At 46.4% G+C, this 21,387-nt stretch overlaps 1 protein-coding gene and 1 long non-coding RNA gene across 4 annotated transcripts in view; one reads left to right on the top strand and one right to left on the bottom strand.

The window, feature by feature from the left end:
• wizb (WIZ zinc finger b) overlaps positions 1-21,387 on the bottom strand; it is a 29,644-nt gene that overhangs the window by 6,529 nt on the left and 1,728 nt on the right. For 2 of the 3 annotated variants that reach the window (XM_058652878.1, XM_058652877.1), the window contains exons 2-14: positions 20,815-20,977; positions 20,523-20,721; positions 20,187-20,262; positions 19,144-19,292; positions 17,445-19,043; positions 14,301-14,720; positions 10,644-11,060; positions 4,529-4,669; positions 3,524-4,087; positions 2,325-2,777; positions 1,131-1,637; positions 374-949; positions 69-280 (exon numbers count right to left, since the gene is read on the bottom strand). In XM_058652878.1, coding sequence (XP_058508861.1) covers positions 69-280; positions 374-949; positions 1,131-1,637; positions 2,325-2,777; positions 3,524-4,087; positions 4,529-4,669; positions 10,644-11,060; positions 14,301-14,720; positions 17,445-19,043; positions 19,144-19,292; positions 20,187-20,262; positions 20,523-20,721; positions 20,815-20,904 — 5,403 coding nt within the window. In that variant the 5' untranslated portion in view covers positions 20,905-20,977. The remainder of the gene's footprint in view (positions 1-68; positions 281-373; positions 950-1,130; positions 1,638-2,324; positions 2,778-3,523; positions 4,088-4,528; positions 4,670-10,643; positions 11,061-14,300; positions 14,721-17,444; positions 19,044-19,143; positions 19,293-20,186; positions 20,263-20,522; positions 20,722-20,814; positions 20,978-21,387) is intronic. The other variant, XM_058652880.1, reaches the window with a different exon arrangement.
• On the top strand, positions 6,122-10,764 carry LOC131475058 (uncharacterized). Its single transcript, XR_009242488.1, has 3 exons — positions 6,122-7,057; positions 10,428-10,526; positions 10,679-10,764. It is a non-coding gene; the product is annotated as an uncharacterized LOC131475058 (long non-coding RNA).

Here is a 21,387-nt window from a genome sequence, read left to right as displayed (position 1 = left end):
ACCCAGGTGTACCTGCTTATTTTAGTGTAAAAGTGTAAAAGTGACCACCTCGCCTCGCCTCGCCTCACCTTCTTCAGGGCAGAGCGGCTCCCCTGCATGTAGCTGCGGTGCATCTCCAGCACCTTCTGTGGCCTGCTGCGTATCCAAGCACTGAGCGTCTCGATAGGGGATCCATTTACACACCACTCAGTCACACCAAACTGCCTCAGGTGGGCTCGTGCGTGGCTGGCCAGAGCTTTTCTGTTCTCAAAGTAGAACCCGCACAACTCACAGCTGGGATCTGAAAAGAAAGAAAAGGAATGAAGTGTAGGAAGAACAGCGAGTAAACGAGTACAACACTGGCGACATATTACAGACTCGACAACAGACTCACCCCGGTGTGCATGCTTGTCTGGGGAGGGTTTTCTTTTGTAGGTGAAATCACGTGGCAGAGGTGAGAAGGTCTTCAGCTGATGTGATGGTGAGTGGGACGCCTCCACAGACAGGGCCTCCTCTGACAGAGGCCGTTTCCCCAGTGACGTCATCCTGAAGAGCTTCCCTGCAGGTGACGCAGAGGACTGGCCCACAGACACCAGGCTCTGCCTGTGAAGTCTCGACCCCGACTGCAGCAAACTGAGTGGAGATTTACGGAATTTGGACGACTGGTAGCCTGAAACCACCAAACCCTCCGAACCGCCACTGCCGGCGCCGCCGGTGGTCTCCCACCGGGGACTGTTGGCTCCCTGCATCGACTCCTTCTTCACTCCCTGGTCCGAGGAGGCACTCACTCCTCTCTTGTGCATAACCTCCCTCAGGGTGTCGATAGGTGAGCCGTTGACCGTCCACTCTGTGATGCCCATCTGGCGCAAGTGGGAGCGGGCGTGACTGGAAAGGCCTTTGCGGTTCTCAAAATATTCCCCGCAGAACTCGCAGCGGATATCCCTCGTTGGCTCCACTTCATGGGCCAATGCTGAGTAAAGGACCAGAAGAATATTATCAACATATTTAACCATCACACTCACTGGCACAGGTGTATCACATCAACTGTCTTATCTAACTAAAAACAGCTCAAAACAGTTCATAAAATCTATTTCTTTAAGTTGTTTAATAATAAATAACAACTTGGCACAGATACTTGTTGTTTCCATTACCCAGGTTGAGGGGGAACGCACTGTCAGTGTCGCTCCACCTGCAGCTGAGAGGTTCAGCGGAGAAGCTCGCAGATCTCCCCACAACTCCAGGCGTGGTGACCTCCAGCTGCACCGGCTCGGGCTTCAGTTTGAGGATTAGCCCGCCGGAGGGTGTTGGTGGAGCCGAGCTGGATTTCGACGTGGCGGGCGGAGGAGGACTGGAGGGCCGGGCAAAGGCAAAGGGCAGACGACCGAGGAGGGTGGCAGAAGGAGAGGAAGAGGTCGACAGAGGAGAACGGGGAGGTCCCGGAGAGGATGGAGGAGGAGTTTTGAGAGGTTTTAGAGGAAGGGCACACGGCAGGCCCCGTCTTGCGATGACCTCCCGCAGAGTGTCGATGGGGGAACCGTTAACAGACCACTCCGTAATGCCCATCTGGCGGAGGTGGGAGCGGGCGTGACTGGAGAGCCCTTTGCGATTCTCAAAATACTCCCCACAGTACTCGCAGCCTATTTCCTTTGGCGGTTCACCTAAGATTTTGACGTTATGCGAAAAGGAAAAAAGCATTTGACTTTTTTAAACTGATGGCACGTAACGTAACTCTTATCACACTTTCCACCGCAATCTGCTCCAAGCAGTACAGCTCGATATGTCATGAAATATCAGCATTTTAATTGTCAAAAGTTGTTGAATGGCACAGAAGTTAGCATTCTGTCCTGCTTTCTCACACCCTTCTGTTTGGGGAACCAGCACAAAAGGGTGGAGCTGGACTCGTTGTAGTCCATTGACTGCTCCAGAAAGAAAGCAGTCAATTACCTGGAAGTGTTCCAGGTAATGGAATGGATAAAAACAATACACAAAACAGTGTTTTTCCAATATTCTGTGTTCGACAGAGTGTGGATTCAATGTTGTCTGCGTTTCTTATGTAAAAAATAGTGTAAGTACACAGCAGTGACCCATTTTTACAGCATAACATCACCATCTTATTTTTTACGATGAGCCAAGAGGGCATTTAAAGTGGATCTAAAGCCGAGCTGCATTCACAGCTTCCTGTGTTGGACTATGTTATAATAATCACACCAGACTATCTGAAGCACTTCTAGGCTGTATATTTGGAAACTTTTACGATCAGGCTGTACCATTCCAAACTGCACTGTACCGCTCGATGTAAATGCAGCTTCTGTGTTTTATCATATCATACAACAGGCAGCACTTACTGTGTGGAAGGGCCATGAGCTCACCACTACTCAGGCGGAAGAGCTGCATGGAAGAAGACTTAAGACGCTTGGCAGGTGGGCCAAGTAAAGACGAGGCAGAGGCAGAGGTAGCTTTGGACGTGGACCCTCCTCCGGCTGTGGTCACCTTATAGAGGAGGGATGAGGGTGGAGAGGAGGAGAGGCTCAGCAGGGACTGCTTTGGGGAGGAGATCGCGGTGGTGATGCTCCGCGGTTCTGTGTCGCCGTCAAGCTGCAATGCGTTGGCTTTGTGCTTGAAGTCATCAGTGTCAATGAGCTGGTTCAGGAGGTCAATGGGCGAGCCCTTGGACTCAGAGTACTCCACCCCAAAATGCCGCAGGTGGGCTCGTGCGTGGCTGGATAAGCCTTTCCTCGTCTCAAACCAGGCACCACACAGCTGACACACTATGTCCTTGTTGGGGTCCACCTCCAGTGCTACAGGTGAAATCAACAATGACATTGATTACAGTTGACGTGATAGCACTTTCAGTTCAGTCACACAGATACAAACAGCATAGACAATCTGTTCAATTCCTTGTAAAACTCAAATGTCTTTTCTGTCATTTACATGGCAGCAACTGTTCCCTGGTCCTCAGGGAACACTGCCCTGGCCTCCATGTTTTAGATGTTTCCCTGCTCCAACACACCTGATTCAAATGGTCAGCTCATCATCAAGCTCTTCAGAAGCCTGACAACGACCCATACATTTGAGTCAGGTGTGTCCCTGAGGACCAGGGTTTGGGGAAATTTAAAACCAAGCATCAGAATCAGGACAAAAGTTGGTTGAAATGACTTGAGCGTGAGTATTTCAGAAACTGCCCGTCTCCTGACAGCTTGCTGAGAAGCAGCAGTTGTCAGGATGGAAATGTTTTGATCGAAGGAGAATGACCAGACTATAACAATAACTCAATGAACCACTTTTTAAAACCAAGGTATAAAGAAGACCATCTCTAAACACTTGAAGGACCACAATGGGCACTTTATTAGGTTCACATAATACCATATAAAGTGACCAGTAAGTGTATTTTTTTGGAAAGGAATTTCTATTCTAAAAATAATCATTACTAAATGGAAAAATGAAAACCATCCTTCAAATTTTGCCAACATTTCCACTCCACGCTCCAAAATAGCATGCCCAAAAACACATTTTAAGGTTATGGCTTAAGCTTAGTGACACTTACTGAGGTTGAGAGGAGCATCATTCTCCTGCGGTGCCCAGAGGGGTTTGGACGTTGTCATGGTGGCAGAACCGGAGAGGTTGGAGGTTATGCTTTTCATTCCCCCAGCCTTGTGCTCCAGGGAGCGCAACGGGGAAGACACGGGCAGCAGAGAGGAAATGGGGGCTTTCCTCACGACTGACGAGGGGGAGCCCGAATGAAGTGGAGCTGGAGAGGCACCAGGAGAAGGTGTAGGTGTTGAGGAGGAAGAGGGTGCCACCGCTTTCACGGCTTTGGCCAGGATAGAGAGAGCGATTGGTTTCTCGTCCAAGTCCATGTCGTCTAAATCCTCATCTTTCTGTGGAACAGGAGTGTTGGGGCTCTTGGCTGAAAGCGGCTCCAGAACAGATGAGCTTATTTGGCTGTCGATGTTACGCTCCTTGGCAATTTGGTAGAGCAGTTTGATGGGCGCTCCGCTGCTCTCCGAGACGCTGATGCCCAGCTGGCGCAGGTGCGAGCGGGCGTGGCTGGACAGTCCCCGTCTGGTCCCGAACTGAGCTCCACACACCTCACACTTCAAGTTGTGGACTTTAAAGAAAAAAAGGCAAGAGCAGCCGATGAGAAACAAGCCTAGACTTCAAACAGCATTTCAACATTTTTACCCATATTGTGTTTTATGCAGAATCAACACGAAGGTTGCAAACAGCAGTTATCGCAGGTTCTTTTTAGAGGCCAAACATATCCCAGAGGACACGTCACCTCACTTACCCTTCCTGTCTACATCTTCACCCAGTCTGCGGGAACACCGGCAGAGTTAGGGCCGCTTTTATTAGCTCCTACATACATTTGTCTACCTCTCAGGATTTCCCCTGGGTAAACCCTTTCTGGTGGAGCTTTTGCCTTGCCTCGACGCTGACCTCCGGTCAGTTTTACAATTTCCCAGCTGACAGCTGTGATAAGGTTCTGCCGTAGCAAATCCAATCCCTTGTCAACACTCGGGGCTCAGCGTTCCTTATATGTCTCCCTCACCCTTGGTGTCTGCATCCTCCTCAGGTGAGAGGCTGTCTGTGGAGACGCCACACAGGCCCGTTTTCCGCGGGCTTGAGCTCAGACCGTCTGGAAGCTGCAGCTCCGGCTCATCCTCCTCCTCAGCTGCTTCCTCCTCATCCCCTGAAACACAAGACACAATATCCATCCTTAATGATGATCGGAAGCCCCTTTTCACTTGTGCATTGTTTATTGGTGCCAGTGTTGATGCTGTTTATTTAAAGAAATAAGCTCTCTCACAGGTGCTTGTTCAGGACGCACCTACTCGGCTTTTAACTAGAACTTCGAGACACAGCCATGCCATGTTTTACTGGTTACCTGTTAATTTTAGATTCAATGTATTTAAATTTCATGAATTTTGCTGATTATGGCCAGGCTCTCAGCTCCGTGGCTGAGCTCCTCCCTCATGAGCCTGGGCACAGCTTCAGAGCCGCAGGATCTGCATACGGCTCCTGAATCCTGCTTCAGGATAAAAAAAAGGTGACTGAGCTTTTGCGGTCAGAGCTCCCACTGGCTCTGCAAACTCACTGCCTGAAGATCTGAGGCTGCAGAATCAGTGTCATCTTTCAAATCGCCTCTTATTCTTTCTTCTTCTTTTTTTTTTTTATCTTAGCACATGGTTTTACTGCAAGCTCCTCTCAGGTGTTTTCATCACATTAGTTATTTTATTATTTTATGTGCGATTAGCATTTTAAAACAGCAGTGTGCGAATTAAATATAATCTAAAGTCCATTACATTTGAACTATTATCGAATGGGTTCAATCAGCGCCACATGAATCTCTTTCTGTTTCCAAAGACCAAACGGAGGCAGAACATCGCAAACCACAGAAATGATGAAGTGCAACTTCAACTACCTGATTTTGGTAACAGATTTTTAATAGTTTATGCCTATTTATTCTTTAGATTTATTTGTGCAGAAGGTAACCATCAAAGAAAGAGAGAAAAAACAGGATAAATGCATGATTTGTACACGTATTTGCCCGTTTTAACCTCGTAAAGCACTTAATAAGATTAGTTATAAAAAGTGTGACACAAATAAAGTTTCTTCTTTCTTATATTGTTATAATTATCTTTATTTTGATTGGGGCTGTGGATGTAAATGTGTATTATTTTATAATTTGAGTGTGGAAATACCATGTTAATTAGGCCAATTAAGGTGGTAATAAATAACCTTTGATAACGTGTACAGACAGTGTCTCTGTCAGTCTCATAAAGCGTGAGAATATATGTTTAGCTTATGTGACTCTTTGCAAGAATACTGTATCACAACATCTTACATCTCACATCAAAAATGCATTAAAAAAAACAGCGCAAACCGCCGATGAGAACCTGTCACGAAGGTAATCACAGCACAAACACAGCGGAGCTGCTTCCCTGCAGTCAGACATTCCTGGGACAAAAGTGCCATTTTCTGCGACAAATCGTTAAATCAAAAGAGACGTGGAGACAGACAATGGTTTGTGTCTGGTGGGCGGTTCTGCGCTTGTCACTTCATCTCCTGACTGTAAAGGAGCAGCGATGTGACACCTCACCAGAGCGCAGCGTTATTAGAACACCGTGGATTAGAATAAGGAGACAATAGAACGTGATCAATGCACTATTTATAAGACGGAGCAAAGTGGCACAGTTTGACTTTGTGCTCATCCAGACACAGAAACGCTGAGAGGAGTAAAAGTGATACTTCGATTTTTAAGGGATACTTGATCCGGATAAGTTGTAATAAGGTTACAGCGTTCAGTGCACAAAGTTGCCATGTTTACTGCGCCTTCTCGCCAACAGTTTGGTGGAACAACAAAAAAAAGAGACACATGCACAAATGTGTGGACTTGAAAGCACAGCGTGTCCCCCATCAAAAATCAAAGCAAAGTAAAATGGCGAGGATTGGGCAACAGTGGGGGAAATTTAGAGATCCTGCAGCAGCGGAGAGTCTGGACGTCATCCCACACATGCACAATAAAAGCACACACCTCACATAGGATAAACACCACGATATCATAACAACGAAGAACATAAGAAATCACTGCAATTTCCCCGCGCGGCACAGGACGTGAGCACGCGGAACAAGCCCAGAAATCAGCTTCATGTGAGCTTTAGACGCGCGTGTCAGCGGCTACCTGCATGGCTGTGCGCGACACCGCTTTTCTTTACATGCTCTCTCTCTCTCACACGATAAAGAGTTTTTTTTTTTTTGTTCCTCCAACGGCTGTTGTCTGGCTACAATGTGACAGGAGATGCGGCGCGAGACGCGCGGTGAAACGCCGCCGCCGTGCGACGCGAGGGCACGCGGTGCAACGGGGATTAGAGCGCGCGGTACTCACCGGTCCGCCGCCGCAGTGCATCGGACTCCCGGCAGCTGAAACCAGACAGTTTTTCCGCTATTGTTTGGGTCTGCGGGGAGGTGGAAGCAGCCATTTTGCCCCCATATGCACCGCTACGCTAAGGCGTGACCAATCGAGTGGAGGCGGAGGTTTGGATAAATGCACTGAGTGCCACATCTACCACCAGCATCAGTAACTCTCACTCACTCTCTCCACACACACACACACACACACGCACGCACGCACGCACGCGCGCGCACAGTTTTGCACTGCTTTTCATTTTGAGGACAGTCTGAACAAAGTGGTATCTCTAACCACTTACTGCTTAATCCTAATTTTAACCTAACCACAATTCAAACTTTAGCCCCAAACTAAACCAGTTTCTCAGACATGAGGTTTTTACCACATTAGGACCAGGTTTTGGTCTCTATGAGAACTACAGGTCCTGACAAGGCCAGTGTTCATGCCAGGAGAAAAGATCCCTAAAGAGGTAACAAATACAAGTATTCACACACAAACATTGGCAACTCATGGCCAAGTGGAAAGGGAACTTGGCTTGTAACTGGAGGGATGCCGGTTTGAGTCCCCACCAGGTGAAAAAAAAATCTACCCCTGAGCCAGGAACCCAACCCCAATTGCTCCCCAGGCACTGATCAGTGGCTGCTCGCTGCTCCTAATTCTAGTAAGGTTTCTAGTAGAGGATACTTGACTGATTTGTATTACTAGTATTTTTGAAAAACCTCAGTTTCCCTTGAGTCAAGAAATTCCTTCATTCTTTTTTTTGGCATGGACGAGACCTCATTCCCAGAATGTAAACAGTGTCCGCCATTTTTTATTTTTAACAGTTACGCTAACAGGACCAAGTGTCACTGGTGGGCACGTAGCAGAGAAAAGAACGAAGATGTTTCTCAACTCAGGATTTCACAAATACTACTCCTGTTCTAGTAATACAAATGCAATCGGTGAAGTAGTCCTTTAAATGCAAACTGATGAAGGACTCATTTATTTATTTATTATCCTTGCCCATTACTCATCCAACCTCACAACCTAATATATACAATCATATGAATAAAATCTTTGAGCAAAAAAAGGTTTGTGCCCATACATCAAATCTTGCACTTGTGACTAGACACATCTGTCACCGTGACAAGTACGGCTTAAAAAGACTTTTTAGTTTCATCATTTAAGTGGCATCACTCCAGGGATGGCGTTTTGCCTTGAGTGGCATATCTCAACTGCTCATGCATGCGACAGAAAATGTCACAGAAAATGACGACGGGGCAAACTAACCCGGCCCGTTCTCATTCCAACAGTCATATACTAACGCTCTGTCACAGCCCTCAGCGTTGCCTTGAAGACACACATGGTTACACTTACATACAAAGAGATGCACGCACCGGGCGGCGTGTTCAGATGCTCAAGAGCAGCTGCCCTGAGCGTCCATCCACACTTGGGGATAATATATATATATGTATATATATGGAGATTGACTTGGCCAGTCTAAAACCTTCCACTTCTTGCCCCTGATGAACTCCTTTGTTGTGTTTGGGGGTCGTTATCTTGCTGCATGATGAAGGATCTCCCTATCATCTTTAAATTGGCAGACAGAATGTTTCTGTAGACTTCTGAGTTCATGTTGCTGCTGCCATCATGTGTTACATCATCAGTGAAGGTTAATGAGCCCATCCCAGAAGAAGCCATGCAAGCCCAAGCCCATGACATTACCTCCACCGTGTTCCACAGCTGAGCTTGTATGTTTGGGATCATGAGCAGATCCTTTCTTTCTCCAAACTTTAGCCTTTTCATCACTTTGGTAAAAGTTAACCTTTGTCTCACCAGTCCATAAAACTTGAGACTTGTCTCTGTAACTTTTCCTTCCTGTTCTTTTTCTTGCTAATGAGTGGTTTGCATCTTCTGGTGTAGCCTCTGTACGCTTGTTCATGAAGTCTTCTGGGATACCTTCACTCCTGCCCTCTGGAGGTTGTTGCTGATGTCACCAACAGTTGTTTTAGGCTCTTTCTTTACAGCTCTAACAATGTTTCCACCATCAACTGCTGATGTTTTTCTACCTGTCTACCTGTTGGACATCTGTGTTGTCTTTCTTCTTCAGCGCATTCCGAATGTTTGTGCATTGGCTCTGATTGATTTCCCATCGTCTCTCAAATTCCCTATTGCTTGTTGTTCACCCATAGACCGCTCTCTGGTTTTCATGTTTGTTCCACTTCTCAATGCAGCCTGCACATGCAAAACCTATCCTACCCAATCTGAAACTGAGCGTAGACATTCAGTGCTATTTATTGTTTGAATAAACAATGTAATAGGACACATATGGGCAACACAACACACCTGTCAGTCACATGTTCCAATAAATACCTGGAAGTAAAAGCTGAAATGTTCATCTTTTGATGTCAAACCCAAATGTTTTCAGTCTATGGCAAAAATAAAAGACTTGGCCTCACTGTTCCAATACTTTTGGAGGCCACTGTATGCTACTTATAACTATTTATGATTTCTTATTGGTCATGGAAATGCTTGCTGACGGTTATCCCTCACCCTAAACCATATCCAAGGGCATGTGTTTGGTTACAAGACTGGTGAGGACACTGTAAAGTAGTGCAGGCCAGAGAGAAAGAAAGATTTGTCTGTGTGCTTCAGGTCTGGCCCTAAAAACTCACCGCTGTGTTGTCAGAACAGCACATCACCTGCGCTCCGTCTCTCGTCTCCTCTGTGACTCGCAGCGATATTTCTGCTCGGCTGTGACGCGTTCACTGATGCTCGTAAATCTCTAATATTGGTAGGGACAATGTGGCTTTCTCCGAATATTGATGGCGACATGTCCCCACCGTCCATACGCAAACCTACACCCTTGCTTATTTCCACTAAGCCTAACCTGGATATTTATCCAAACCCTAACCTCAGTCCTATCCTGGTCCCTAACAATAATACCATACTCAAAATGCACCACCAGTGGGTTTACATTGGAGTTGATTGAAAGCCCGGGGTGTCTCTTTCAGAAGCAGAAGTGTGCCTTGTGCAGGGATGTGACAGAACGACCGTATATGATGCTCACAGGATGAAAAACGTCCTCACTGTGTAAAGCCTGTGTGTCAAACTACTGCCAAAGACAGTGGTTCAAGCAACTACACTCACACAGACCCTGTGGTGTCAGAAGTCACTCAAACACTACACAGTGTTGGACTATACTCAGTTATTAATACTGCTTTAAAAGTAATTTTATTGATTATAAAAAAAACATTGCATTGCTCATTCCTCATAGTAAAATAGTCCACGTGCAGGGTTTGAACTGCTTCATACTCTCAGCCTCTGAAGGCTCAGCGGGGCTCGTCTTAGATAAACCGCTCTACTGGGAGGACGGAGAATAAAAAGTCTCTGCACATAAACAATGAGAGTGACGGTGTAATAAGTCATGTTAAGTGCAGTGAATTACAGGAGTAGCTGTCAACTCATTGTTTTTTTAATTGTGTTAATAACATTTGCAGTTGCAGCCGTAATTACAGCATTACTAAAATCAAAATTTGTTGTTGTTTTTTTTCCCCTTTAGATGCCGTCTCGTGATGACATGCACACATGAATATGCAGGAAACAGTCAAAGTTGGCCACGTTGACCTAGTTTAAGCTCCAGCACCAACAAGGTCACCAGGTAACAGCCCACAAACACACACAGCGACAAACAGAGCAACACCACAGCAGGAAGTGGTCTAAGTGGTACACTACTACTAAACTGTAAGGACAATTTAATTAATTAAGAAAAACCTACCTTCATTCTTTTCTCCACCATCTGCCTTCTTCCAGCGTTGAGGGGATGCTAAAGGCACGGCATCAGAAATGGCAGCACTCAGCAAACTCTCACTTGTCTCCTCCTCGAGCTTTACCTGAGTGATTCCCTCCCCTCCCTCCTCTTCTTCTTCTTCCTCTTCCTCCTCCTCCTCGTCGTCGTCCTCCTCCTGTGGTGAGCTGAGGCTCCGAGGGGGCGCTGTGGGGATTACAAGGTCAGGCCTGCTGGAGAACAACTCCCTCAGGATGTGGATTGGCGAGATGGTAACGTCCCAGTTAGTGATGCCAAAGTCGCGGAGGTGGGCTCGGGCGTGGCTGGACAGGCCGGCGCGCGTGTCAAAGCCGGCGCTGCAGAACTCGCAGTGCATCACACTGAAAGTATCCGGGTCAAAGTTGGCAACTGTGGAGAGACAACGCGAGAGGAGGTTACTGAGTGTGAGGTAACACACACACAAAACAAGGGGAGGAGGGGGAGGAACATGATACATTACATACAATACTAATGCATTTGTCTTAGAGTTGTACTTTGCACAGATATAAATAGAGGTGGTATAAATACATGTTCGGTTCACGCACGCACGCACAACACATGTGCCTCATGCATACAGATGCAATCACACTTCACTCTAGCAACAAATACAAATATACTGTGTGATACATCGTCACCGTTCAACAATTGCACACACAAGCAGGGTCACAGACACAAGAAGCATGGTCCATGGTCACAGACACAAGAAGCATGGTCCATGGTCACAGACACAAGAAGCATGGTCCATGGTCACAGACACAAGAAGCATGGTCCATGGTCACAGACACAAGCATGGTCCATGGTCACAGACACAAGAAGCATGGTCCATGGTCACAGACACAAGAAGCATGGTCCATGGTCACAGACACAAGCATGGTCACAGACACAGGCATGGTCACAGACACAGGCATGGTCACAGACACAAGAAGCATGGTCCATGGTCACAGACACAAGCATGGTCGCAGACACAAGAAGCATGGTCCATGGTCACAGACACAAGAAGCATGGTCCATGGTCACAGACACAAGAAGCATGGTCCATGGTCACAGACACAAGAAGCATGGTCCATGGTCACAGACACAAGAAGCATGGTCCATGGTCACAGACACAAGCATGGTCCATGGTCACAGACACAAGAAGCATGGTCCATGGTCACAGACACAAGAAGCATGGTCCATGGTCACAGACACAAGCATGGTCACAGACACAGGCATGGTCACAGACACAGGCATGGTCACAGACACAAGAAGCATGGTCCATGGTCACAGACACAAGCATGGTCGCAGACACAAGAAGCATGGTCCATGGTCACAGACACAAGAAGCATGGTCCATGGTCACAGACACAAGCATGGTCGCAGACACAAGAAGCATGGTCCATGGTCACAGACACAAGAAGCATGGTCCATGGTCACAGACACAAGCATGGTCACAGACACAGGCATGGTCACAGACACAAGAAGCATGGTCCATGATCACAGACACAAGCATGGTCCATGGTCACAGACACAAGCATGGTCCATGGTCACAGACACAAGCATGGTCACAGACACAAGAAGCATGGTCCATGGTCACAGACACAAGCATGGTCACAGACATAGGCATGGTCACAGACACAAGAAGCATGGTCCATGATCACAGACACAAGCATGGTCCATGGTCACAGACACAAGCATGGTCACAGACACAAGAAGCATGGTCCATGGTCACAGACACAAGCATGATCACAGACACAAGCATGGTCCATGGTCACAGACACAAGCATGGTCCACGGTCACAGACACAAGCATGGTCCACGGTCACAGACACAAGAAGCATGGTCACAGACACAAGCATGGTCCATGGTAACACACACAAGCATGGTCCACGGTCACAGACACAAGCATGGTCCACGGTCACAGACACAAGAAGCATGGTCACAGACACAAGCATGGTCCACGGTTACAGACACAAGCATGGTCCACAGTCACAGACACAAGACGCATGGTCACAGACACAAAGAACATGGTCACAGACACAAGCATAGTGACAGACACAAGCATGGTCCATGGTCACAGACACAAAGAACATGGTCACAGACACAAGCATAGTTACAGACACAAGCATGGTCTATGGTCACAGACATAAGAAGCATGGTCCACTCTGGGATCAAGAGACTCCTGTCAGTGTCCCAGTCCCACTGACAACTAAAGGCCAATATCAAAATCTTTCAACAATCATTTTGTTTATGAGTTTAACTCAAACCTTAGACTGGAATGAATCAGTCAAGGTTAGGAACATTTTTTAAGTTCCCCAGATTGGTCAAGAGTGACGTTTCTCCAACTACTAATGGAAACAGACGTTCATGCTCCCCAGAGGACGAAACCCACATTCTGATGTGTCAACACTAAGGATGTCTCAATGCCACTTCCCTGTGTCTGATACAATACTGACCCAATATCAGTCAGATACAGTTGTTCACCACCTTTAAACAAATGATGTGACAGTAGAGACATTTTGTGCTGATGCATTTACCACAGAGGTATCAGCAGCTATTTCAAACACAAGAGTGTGGCAGACTTCTCTCTTTACAGCATGTGACTAGAGCTGAAACAATTACTCGATTACTAATCGATTAGTAAATGAATCGTCAACTACTTTGATCATTTTGAAGCTTTTTTCTTAGTCACCTTCATGTTGACATTTGTGTTTTTGAATGAAATATTGGATGGATTAATGCACTGAACATAAATATAAACACAACACTTTTGTTTTTGCTCAACTCAAAGATCTAAAACATGTTCTATATACACAATGAATCCATTTCTCTCAAATATCGTTCTCACATCTGTCTAAATCTGTGTTCGTTAGCCCTTCTAATCCATCCCACCTCACAGGTGTGGCATATCAACATGCTGATTAGACAGCATGGATATTGCACAGGAGTGCCTTTTAGATCTTGGGAGCAAGAACCAACGTGTTGGCGTTTATATTTTTGTTCAGTGTATAAATCTCTGGTACATTCCAGTCGCCATCAGTATTGACCGTGATACTGCTGATCCTAAAGTCTTCCTCCGGTGCCATAATCAGGTCAAAGTGACATTTCGCCTCAGCCTCGGCTGCACTTTGTCTTCTGTGCTCACTAACGCAATAACCCCAAGAGCAGAACTCGATCATTATACATGCAAAACACGAGCATTTCAGCCCCGATCGTGTTGATAGATAAGTGTCATTATTATGCAAGTATATCTTAAAGGTCCAGTGCATACAAATTAGTGACATCTACTGGTGAGACTGCAGAGGATGTGTAACAGAACAGCAGTGGCCTTGACATACCAGGAACAATGTTGACATGTTAAATCAAAAATGCATAACGCTCACTTTGGCTGGTTTGTGCTGCTGGAGGAAAACAGTGGTACACGACAGTGGTACAAGTCATTGTTTTAACATATAAAGGGCTTCATTTAAAGTACTTTGTGGTAGTATATTCATTTTCTACTAAGAAACCCTTGCCATTGTTATACACTGGACCTTTAAGACACTGGCCAAAAGAAAAAAGGCTTTGTCTGCTATAGTTAGGAAATCTGCACTGAAAACATGTCCACAGCCTAAACAGGTGCAATAAGCTGCTGACCTTTCTTCTTCTTTTTCTGATAGGAGAACTTCCTCTCGATCGCATTGACTTCCTCGGGGGATATGAAGTGACGCACATTGTAGCTGACACCCACTCGGTTCAGGTGGCCTCTCACGTGATTGGCAAGCCCGATGCCATTATGAAATCGATCGGGGCAGTAGGGGCACTTCCTCTCCACGCTCCTGAGCGCCTTTTCCTGCTCATCGCTCTCGTCTTGCTCTTCATCCAAGATGGCCTCGGACAAGAAAGTTCGCACGCGCTCCTCCTCGTCGTCGCCGCCGTCGTCGTCGTCGCTGTCAGTTTCAGCCGGAGTGGCAGTAACGCGGGTGCTCCTCCTCAAAATTAAAACCTTTCCACCTCTCTGCACTCCCTGCTTGCCTTCATCCTTTACACTCTTGGATAATGTGGGACTCTGCACATCTACGAACAAAAAAAAAATAAAAAATCAATGTTGAACAACCACCAGACATATACTCAAACTGAATCAGTATCAGCTGACGCCACATCGCTTGAATACAGCAGGCGAGAGCCCCTTCACAACTTCCCTGAGAAGATTTACGCCTGACTTTGTCAACTATGATTAATTTATTATTAAATTTACCTGTCACTATTATTACTTTGATCATCGATTGCATCATTTTTGTGAATTTTTTTCAGCTTAAAGGTCCAGTCTGCAACTTTTAGGAGTCTTTATTGACAGAAACTGAATGTACCACCCATAATTATGTTTATAACTGTTTATTAGGCGTAAAATAAAAATCTCTTCGGTTTTCACACCCTGAGTAAAAGCCTTGTATAATAATAATGTGCTTTATGCATGGGCCTTACTCGACGTATTCCACCATCTTGTCGTGTCTCGACAGCAGCTCAAACACACACAAACCAGCCAGAGTGTGTGTTTCACATTTGGAAGCGGGGGGGCTTACAGCACAAACAATGAAGAGGGACATCCTGTCTGCTATGTAAAGGCCACCATGCTTGATACCTGACACGCTGAAGGGGGGGGGGGGGGGGGGCGGAGGAGTCTGCCGTTTTTAACAATCCTCAGTCACAATATTCAATGAATGGAGAAAATAATCCAGTGATGAGTGACGGTGAAAATGATGAGACTGTTCTTCAACTGCAACGCGACTATGCAGGAATTAGGACGTTTTTAAAATAGGCGCCCCCTAGCGGTAGTATTAAAGTAATAACAGCAATCTGGTCATGAAGTCGCTTCAACAAGGTTTCCACTGGCAGGGTACTCAGTGGTTAAAGCAGAGGTGTCCAAACTACGTCCCTGGTTACATGTGACCCCCATTACCTTAGCTGGTAAGGAGTTGGGTTTTGAAACCAGAGTCCCAGGTTTTGAAACCCACCTATGACAGACAGCTACATGCACTCATCTCATATGATGTTACTGGACTCCAGATGTGGAAAAAAAGGCAGTTTTGCTTTTCATTTTTTCCCACTCCTGCACGGCTTCGATATGGTAAGATTTCCATTTAAAAATGACAATTGTGACAATGAAAATCCAATTTTTTGTAAAACAGTGCATTTGTATGGAGCCCCTAAAGGGACATGGGGGGAAAAAATAGAAAAATAAAATGTTTCTCGTGCGCACAAGATACTTTCTGGTGCTCGCGAGATATTTTTTAAAAAAATGTTTCCCCATGTCCCTTTAGGGGCTCCATACATTTGTATGTAAATGTTACTGTTTAGAAAAAAGAAAAAAAAGGACCATTGGCCCCCAGAAATCTTCACATTATCAAATGTGGCCCTTCTTAAAAAACGTTTGGGTTAAAGAATTGTAATTTTTCATCGTCATCGTCCGTTACTTACTGCCTAGCCATGTCTATTTTTAGCCCTAACCTCACTTAACTTAACGTAACACTTGTGCCTAGTTGAGTTAAAAAAACGTGCCTATGCTATGTCGTATTCAGGGATTGGCCAAAACAATCCATATTCACGTTTCAGTTGAAAACAATCATTACTTACAGCCCGATATCTTTAAACACTTTAAACAACAGCTTAATTTTGACGTCATACATTTTATTTCTCTGGCACTGACCACTAACCAGTATATGTAGTTATCACTCACAAAAGTGTCTTTTCTTTAGTGCTACAGGACGTTTGAGCTGATGTACAAACATGGGCATGGAAGAGTCATCAGAGGAGAAACTTTACCTGTGACCTCTTGAATAAAGTCAACATCTGAAGTCTGCACAAAGTCTTGTTGCGGGCTGTTTATGACATTTACATTGAGAATGTACTGAGATTTAGTTCATGCTTCCCCTGACGACTGTCCCACATCGACCCTGCTCGTGCATCACTGCGGCACATTGGAACAGATCACTGCCACTCCTGTTTCTGCTAAACCTTCTGCAGCTCCTCTCAAGTCTTACACAGGCATTACATTCTTAGCCTTTCTTCCCAGCACACACACACACACACACACGCATGCACTTTTATGTGCAAGTTCCCTCTTGACTTCCTAAATTACCCTTAACTGTAATTTCCTAATGGCATTTTTGGCACTGTGGAAGTGAGCTGACTTCTCTTTTGTAGTTTTGTAGGGATCAGTTCATGAAGAAAATACCATGGTGACTGAATGTTACCAGAAGAGTTGAAGAGTTTATTAAACTCTGGAAAAGTCATTAGCTGACAGTTGATCTGTTTCAATTTTAAATGAAAACAGGCACATTTTCAGTTTGCAGAATCAATAAAATCATATGTGAGGACGTCCAAAACTGTGACTATATGGTGACTTATCTATATTGACATTGATGATCCATTCTGCAACTTTGTGTATGCATTAAAAGCCTTAAGAGGTGATGTTTTGCCACAGAAAAGACAAGCATTGCTGAGACAAGAGCTGCCAGCAGGGTCAGTGCTGCTAATGAGAGCAGTGAATGAATCAAAACATGAACGCTTCAGGCAAGAAAACCAAAATAAGGAGCTTAAAGATGGTAAAAATGTTCGACAGAGCATAACATGCTCAACAGTTTAGCTTTAAAGTTGCTCATCCTGTCTCACGGTGTAAGCTGTGATCTTAGAGAGATCACAGTGGGATGAGGGATGATATCCTGACATGTATGCATGCATTATTGATGGATGGCAGCAAATTGAATTGCATAGAAACTCCCAAATGTTAGAGAAGCTCACCTGTGTTGGATCGAGCTCTCGCGTACCGTTTCACTCCTGCAGGTGAGCTGGTCTCTCGTCGGGAGCGTTCAGAGTCGACCTCTGTGCTCCCGTATTCGTCCTGCTCTTCGTCTTCTCTCTTCGTCAGCTCCGTCCAAGCCTTTCCTCTCCTGCTGAACCTCCTGTTGTTCCCGGCACACGTGAAGCCCGCCAGGCTCGCAGGCCGAGCCGCAGCCTGGTCCGATTCTGTGCCGTCCTCGGGCGCAGCGATTCCTTGCTGGTTTTGGCCTTGAGCTGCACCGGGCAGGGATCCAGACTCAGGGAGGTGGTCAGAATTGAGGAGAGGTTTGGAACCTCGAGCGATGACATTAGACTTTGAACACTGGCCAGATTCGTCAGCCGACGCCCCGCTGATGGAGAGCTGTCCTGGGTGAGTACGCCTCTGGTGTTCCCTCAGCACACTTTCACTTGACGTATGGAAGGCACAGTGAGCGCAGGCCAGGGAAGTAGGTGTTAAACACGACGGTGAACCAGGATACGGTGAGTCAGCCTGAGCACTGTTTTTCTTCCTGTTGTGTGTTTTGGAGTGATTGGCCAGCGCCTGGGAGGTTCTTCCATTAAAGTTACACTTGGTGCAGGCAAAGCGGCGGCGGTAGGAGACAGCTCGGCCCGGAGCTGGGGGTCGAGCTGAATTGGCAGAAGTCGCGTCCACGTCGATGACTTCTCGCTCTGCTTTCGGTGTTGAAACATGCGCAGGGGATTGAGGTGGAGACGTGATTATTTCTGGCTCTGACACTTTGCCTGGATTCAAGACCAGGCTTGAGTCTTGCATCACAGCAGAGTCTGAGCTGAAATCCTCGCTGTCCACTTTTTGAGTCTCTCTCGTCTTCCCGTTTCCATTCAGCTTCTCGATCTCCCCGAGGATCTTGAGACGGGATTCCTCGTGTCTTTTCTGGTGGTCTGCCAGCGACAGACGGTTTGGCAGGTTCCATCCACACTCAACACACTGAAAGCGACCGACTTTTCCCAAACGCCTGCCTCCCCCTGATCCGCTCTGACAGTGTTCCACCATGTGCTCCTGCAGGTGGATCTGTTTTTTGAAGTAAATGCTACACTCCACGCAGGTGAATATCTCCTGTCCCGACTCCGCCTCGCTCTCCTCCTCCTCCTTGTCCACCTTCTCTCTGAACTCCATCAGCTCCTCCGCCGCTCCCTCTCCAAAGCTGACGTCGTCAAAGTCGTACGCCCCTCCGTCTTCATTGAGCGGCCTTGACTTCTGGAGAGTCACTCCTGTCTGCTGGCCAGTCTCAGGTAACGTGCAATTCAAGGTGCCAAGTCCAGAGAAGGGCCTGAGCAGCACTCTCTTCTTTCTGCACCGCTGAATGAATGTGCAATGAGCCCAGGGAGCAGGAGGGGGACTCTCGGGGTCTGAGTCTCCAGGGAAGGTGTAAACGTCTTTCTCTGACTCCTTAGTTTCCTTTCCCTCGGGCCTCTTCTCTCCCTCATTCGTCTCACTGTTGTCCACCTCCTCTTCCTCTGCCTGGCAACCTCCCTTTGGTTTCATCTTGGACAGAAACGGCTCAGCTCCCTCTGATACACTCCAGATTTTGCTCTCTGCCACTGCGAGAAGAAAAACGGCACATTTATTAATGGGAGCGAATGCCAAAGATACTGCACTTAGTGTGCAGGCAGATTGTGTTTCTTTCTGTACGGCACTCACAGTCTGGTTGGCCGAGCTGAGCAGCATCTGACTCCTCTGCCTCTGCGCTCTCATTGTTGTCGCCGTGCCCCTCCTCGGGGGGAGAGGGATTCATTTTACTATGCAAGTGCTGCAGTTTCTCAGATTCTGGGTCATCTTCATTGTCAAGTCTAGACAGCATTGAGAGGGAAAAACATCATTTAATTCAGTTAAAATTAACCAGCTTAATAAGTTAGGGGTTAGAAGTCATTTCATTACTGACCCTGACCCTCAGTCTTTGACTTGTTTATCTATTTGGTTTTTCTAGGTCTTGTGTGGAGTTTTCTGAATCCTGATCCCTGATGTCATGTTTGATTTTTGGATTCCGTGCCAGTTTCTCGTTTGTTGATTGCATTCACCTGTGTTGTTGTGCCAGTCACACCTGCTCCTCCTGCTCCTCCTGCTCCTCGTTGTCTCAGATCACTTTATATTCTGAACACCTTGTCTTGTTTGTTCCCGGTGTGATTTTTTTTGGATCTTTGATGTGTGTGTTTTTGACTCTACCCTGGTGCCTTTTGTTTTTAGGATTATCGTGCGTGTTTTCTAAACCCCCGCCTTATATTATTGAGTTTGTATTTTTACCCCGCGCTCTCCCGTGAGTCGTTCCTGCTGCACTTTGGGTCCAACATTGCAAACCTTACAATTACAGAGCATTGATTACAGATCACATGCGAGCTCTTATCTGAAATCACACTGGAGATGCATGTGATGGTAGATCCAGAAAGTACAACTCATGTGGAACAGCAGTTTTGTTGATTTCTGTCCTGAGATGACAACGCGGGAGATTGATTTTACACTGTTGGCTTAAAGAATTGAATATTCTTATGTTCATACTAACTACTGCTAGTCTGAAGATAATCCAGGAAACACCTCATACTAACGAGCTGAAACGTGGTGCACGTCAGTCAATCAATCCACTACCCCCACTAGTGTACTTGTATACTGGGACAAGGACAGTTAGTGTCATCTTCAAACATGTGCATGGAAATGAACGGACTAACTGTCCTCCTTCAGCTCCACCTCACCTGAGTCCAGCAGAGGGAGATCCTGGGCTGTGAGCAGCCAGACCATGAGGGTTAGAAAAGTGCTGTAGCTCCTCCTCTGACACACGACAGCGCACGAAACACACAACCACAGAAACGTCACTTGACAGCTCGACAGTTAGAAATCCACATTCAAAAATAAAACGGGTTACACAGAGAGAGAGAGAGAGAGAGAGAGACTGAATAACATTTAAAGCTAAATTGGGACAACAGTGATAGTTTAGACTGAAGCGAGGATCGTGTCCTGCTTGACTGCAGACTGTGGACGCCACAGTGCTGCTCTGTGGACGTAGAGGTAGATATTAAACCATGTGTTACCATCTAGTGTTTCTTTCTCGGAGTCAGAGTCCCAGCTCAGGGAGGAAGGAAAGGCTGAGGACCTGAATCTCCTCTGTGCGTCCTTCCCCAGGTCTGCACTGGGCTGTGCGCCCTCACTCTGCATGGAGGCCTCGTCCTCCCCAGTGTGGCCCCACAGGCTTTTGGCAGATACATCCGTCACATTTGGAGGACATGAGGACTACAGGCGGTGACGAGGAGAGAGACGTTTCATAATCTTACCACTGCGTCACGGAAACAAGAGAAGGCGTGATCGTGCGTTCATAGGTTCTACCTGTAAGGTACAGCTGAGGAAGCCCTGTGCCGTGTTGACGGGTGGGGGCTCATAACTGGACCCTGGGGTCAGGGGTCCCTCTGGCTCCATGTGTCCCCCAGAGAACAGTGTATGGAGTCCCACTGGTGACCAGCCTGGCTACATTGTGCAGCTTCCTCTTCGTCTGGGAACAGGCACAGAAAACATGGAACACAATTAAAGTCAGTGTTGCTTGACAAGAGCCAGATAAAGGATGCAGATACAAATAATGTTGCATTGTTTCTGTTCATGAAGAACAAACACAGGCAAAATAATAACATCTACTGCCTGATTCATATTAGATCTTTTTCTCTGCTGTGTGGACTCAGAAATCCAATCGTCAGTGATACATCTCAAATCAGATTTAGATTTGTGTCACAGCCTCTGGTCCTAAGGTGGATACAAATCCAATATGTGAAACTATAGTGAGAACGCTCACATCCGAGTCATGAGCGTTGTAGTCATCGACCTACAGCGGCAGCATATCCAAATAAACACAACAACAAAGGAGAGTGCACATTTCAACAGTCACATGACAGTCGGAGCCAAGAAAAT

The sequence above is a fragment of the Solea solea genome, chromosome 16, assembly GCF_958295425.1.
Source record: "Solea solea chromosome 16, fSolSol10.1, whole genome shotgun sequence".
NCBI lineage: Eukaryota > Metazoa > Chordata > Actinopteri > Pleuronectiformes > Soleidae > Solea > Solea solea.
The sequence above is the reverse complement of the archived record's forward strand: the minus strand, read 5'-3'. Positions and strand labels throughout refer to the sequence as shown.